This window comes from Garra rufa, chromosome 2 (genome assembly GCF_049309525.1).
Source record: "Garra rufa chromosome 2, GarRuf1.0, whole genome shotgun sequence".
In the NCBI taxonomy this organism is placed as follows: Eukaryota; Metazoa; Chordata; class Actinopteri; order Cypriniformes; family Cyprinidae; genus Garra; species Garra rufa.
In genome coordinates, this window is record NC_133362.1 from 3810096 (window position 1) to 3812595 (window position 2500).

The window sequence follows — 2500 nt, forward strand, 5'->3', positions numbered from 1 at the left end:
GTGTGTACAGTAGTATGTACAGTAGTATGTACAGTAGTGTGTACAGTAGTATGTACAGTAGTATGTACAGCAGTGTGTACAGTAGTGTGTACAGTAGTGTGTACAGTAGTATGTACAGTAGTGTGTACAGTAGTGTGTACAGTAGTGTGTACAGTAGTATGTACAGTAGTGTGTACAGTAGTGTGTACAGTAGTATGTACAGTAGTGTGTACAGTAGTATGTACAGTAGTATGTACAGTAGTATGTACATTAGTTCGTATGTACAGTAGTGTGTACAGTAGTATGTACAGTAGTGTGTACAGTAGTATGTACAGTAGTATGTACAGTAGTGTGTACAGTAGTATGTACAGTAGTATGTACAGCAGTGTGTACAGTAGTGTGTACAGTAGTATGTACAGTAGTATGTACAGTAGTGTGTACAGTAGTGTGTACAGTAGTGTGTACAGTAGTGTGTACAGTAGTATGTACAGTAGTGTGTACAGTAGTATGTACAGTAGTATGTACAGTAGTATGTACAGTAGTATGTACATTAGTTCGTATGTACAGTAGTATGTACAGTAGTATGTACAGTAGTGTGTACAGTAGTATGTACAGTAGTATGTACAGTAGTGTGTACAGTAGTGTGTACAGTAGTGTGTACAGTAGTATGTACAGTAGTGTGTACAGTAGTATGTACAGTAGTATGTACAGTAGTGTGTACAGTAGTATGTACAGTAGTGTGTACAGTAGTGTGTACAGTAGTGTGTACAGTAGTATGTACAGTAGTGTGTACAGTAGTATGTACAGTAGTATGTACAGTAGTGTGTACAGTAGTATGTACAGTAGTATGTACAGTAGTGTGTACAGTAGTGTGTACAGTAGTCACCTTTATTTATATAGCGCATTTTACAATACAGATTGTGTCAAAGCAACTGCACAGTATTTAAACAGCACAATAGTGTGTAAGTAACGCATTATTGTAACAATCAATTTTCAGTTAAAGGCAGTTCATCAATGAATTCAGTGATATCATCGTCAGTTCAGTTCAAATAGTATACGATATCGCTGGAAAATGTCCCCAACTAAGCAAGCCAGAGGCGACAGCGGCAAGGAACCAAAACTCCACAGGTGACAGAAATGGAGAAAAAAAAAAAAAAAAAAAACACAGTAGTGTGTACAGTAGTATGTACAGTAGTGTGTACAGTAGTATGTACAGTAGTATGTACAGTAGTGTGTACAGTAGTATGTACAGTAGTATGTACAGTAGTATGTACATTAGTTCGTATGTACAGTAGTGTGTACAGTAGTATGTACAGTAGTGGCGTGTGTGGTCAGGTTGATGTACAGCTGTTGGTGTGTGATGAAGAGCAGCAGGGGTTTAAGGTACAGATTGTTTCCCACCTGCTGCTGCTGCTGCGCTGAGACTCGAACAGCTGCGCTTCTCCGACGCAGGAAACACATTCACAGGAAAACAGTCAAACAGCGAGCGGCGGCTCCGACCACAGCAGCCAGAAATAACAGAGCGACCCGATCAGACGGATCCTGCCTCGTCTCACCTGACGCTCACAGCTGCGCTCGCTCTCATCCGCTCCATCGCCGCGTGACCGCAGGCCGCTCAATGACACTGAATATTCATCGCCATTACAGACCCGGCTCCAGCGCTTTTGTCGCTCATGCAAATGATTCCTGCTCCACAATGACAATCAAAGCCACTAGAGACACGGCTGTATTACGACCCGCATCGCTGCCCCAAATTTAACTGGATGAGGTGAATGAACGCTTCAAACACTCTCTCACACACACACACACACACCACGAGGTTAATGCTATTCAAATTGATATCAGTAAGTGCTTGTCTCTTAAAGAGCATGACAGTCCTGTCAGTTTCAGATTGAACTTCTATAATTCATATGATGATGATGATGATGAAGCCACTAAAGGATCTGGTAAAACAGGTCAAGATCAACTAACCTAGTGACATTATCCAGATGATATAAAATGACTTAAAATAAGACAAAACAAGCATTAAAGTTAGATTATTTTCTTATTTTAATTCACTTGCTCAACAACTTTTTGTCTTTTAGGAATCAGGATATATAAGAATTTTAAAAGTGTGATTTCTAGAGCTGGTCATAGGTGAAATATTAGATGAAAAAAAAATCACATGAAATTTCAGATGGAATCTAAAAACATCATAGACATTTTAACAATGAATAATTGTACTAGTTGTGCTAAGGTCTAAAATGTATATAAATATAGAAATTGTGAATAAAAATATTTCTAAATATCCTTTTTGAATTCTTATCTAGTAAATCACAAAAGACTGGAAGTCATGGAAATTAAAGGAAACTTAAAATGCCATGGATATTTTTTTACAACAAATATGCATTTTTCTGGTTATGCTGAGTTTTAAAATATTTTGAATAAATTGAGTTAATATATTTGTAAAAAAAAAATAAAATAAAAAAAATCGTATTCTTAATTTTTATCCAGTTTATCACAAATTTCTGGAAAAATAAAT

The 2500-nt window shown here is 37.3% G+C and overlaps 2 protein-coding genes across 2 annotated transcripts in view; one reads left to right on the forward strand and one right to left on the reverse strand.

Moving 5' to 3' along the window:
* Window positions 1-1583, forward strand: part of LOC141325803 (inositol polyphosphate-5-phosphatase A-like) — a 56666-nt gene extending 55083 nt beyond the window's left edge. Inside the window, exon 15 of the mRNA XM_073834534.1 lies at window positions 1413-1583. Within this exon, the coding sequence (XP_073690635.1) occupies window positions 1413-1583 (171 nt within the window). The remainder of the gene's footprint in view (window positions 1-1412) is intronic.
* A 295-nt stretch (window positions 1584-1878) lies between these two features.
* The window catches only part of LOC141325804 (serum response factor-like), a 33209-nt gene continuing 32587 nt past the window's right edge, over window positions 1879-2500 (reverse strand). The window contains exon 4 of the mRNA XM_073834536.1: window positions 1879-1922. Coding sequence (XP_073690637.1) covers window positions 1879-1922 — 44 coding nt within the window. The remainder of the gene's footprint in view (window positions 1923-2500) is intronic.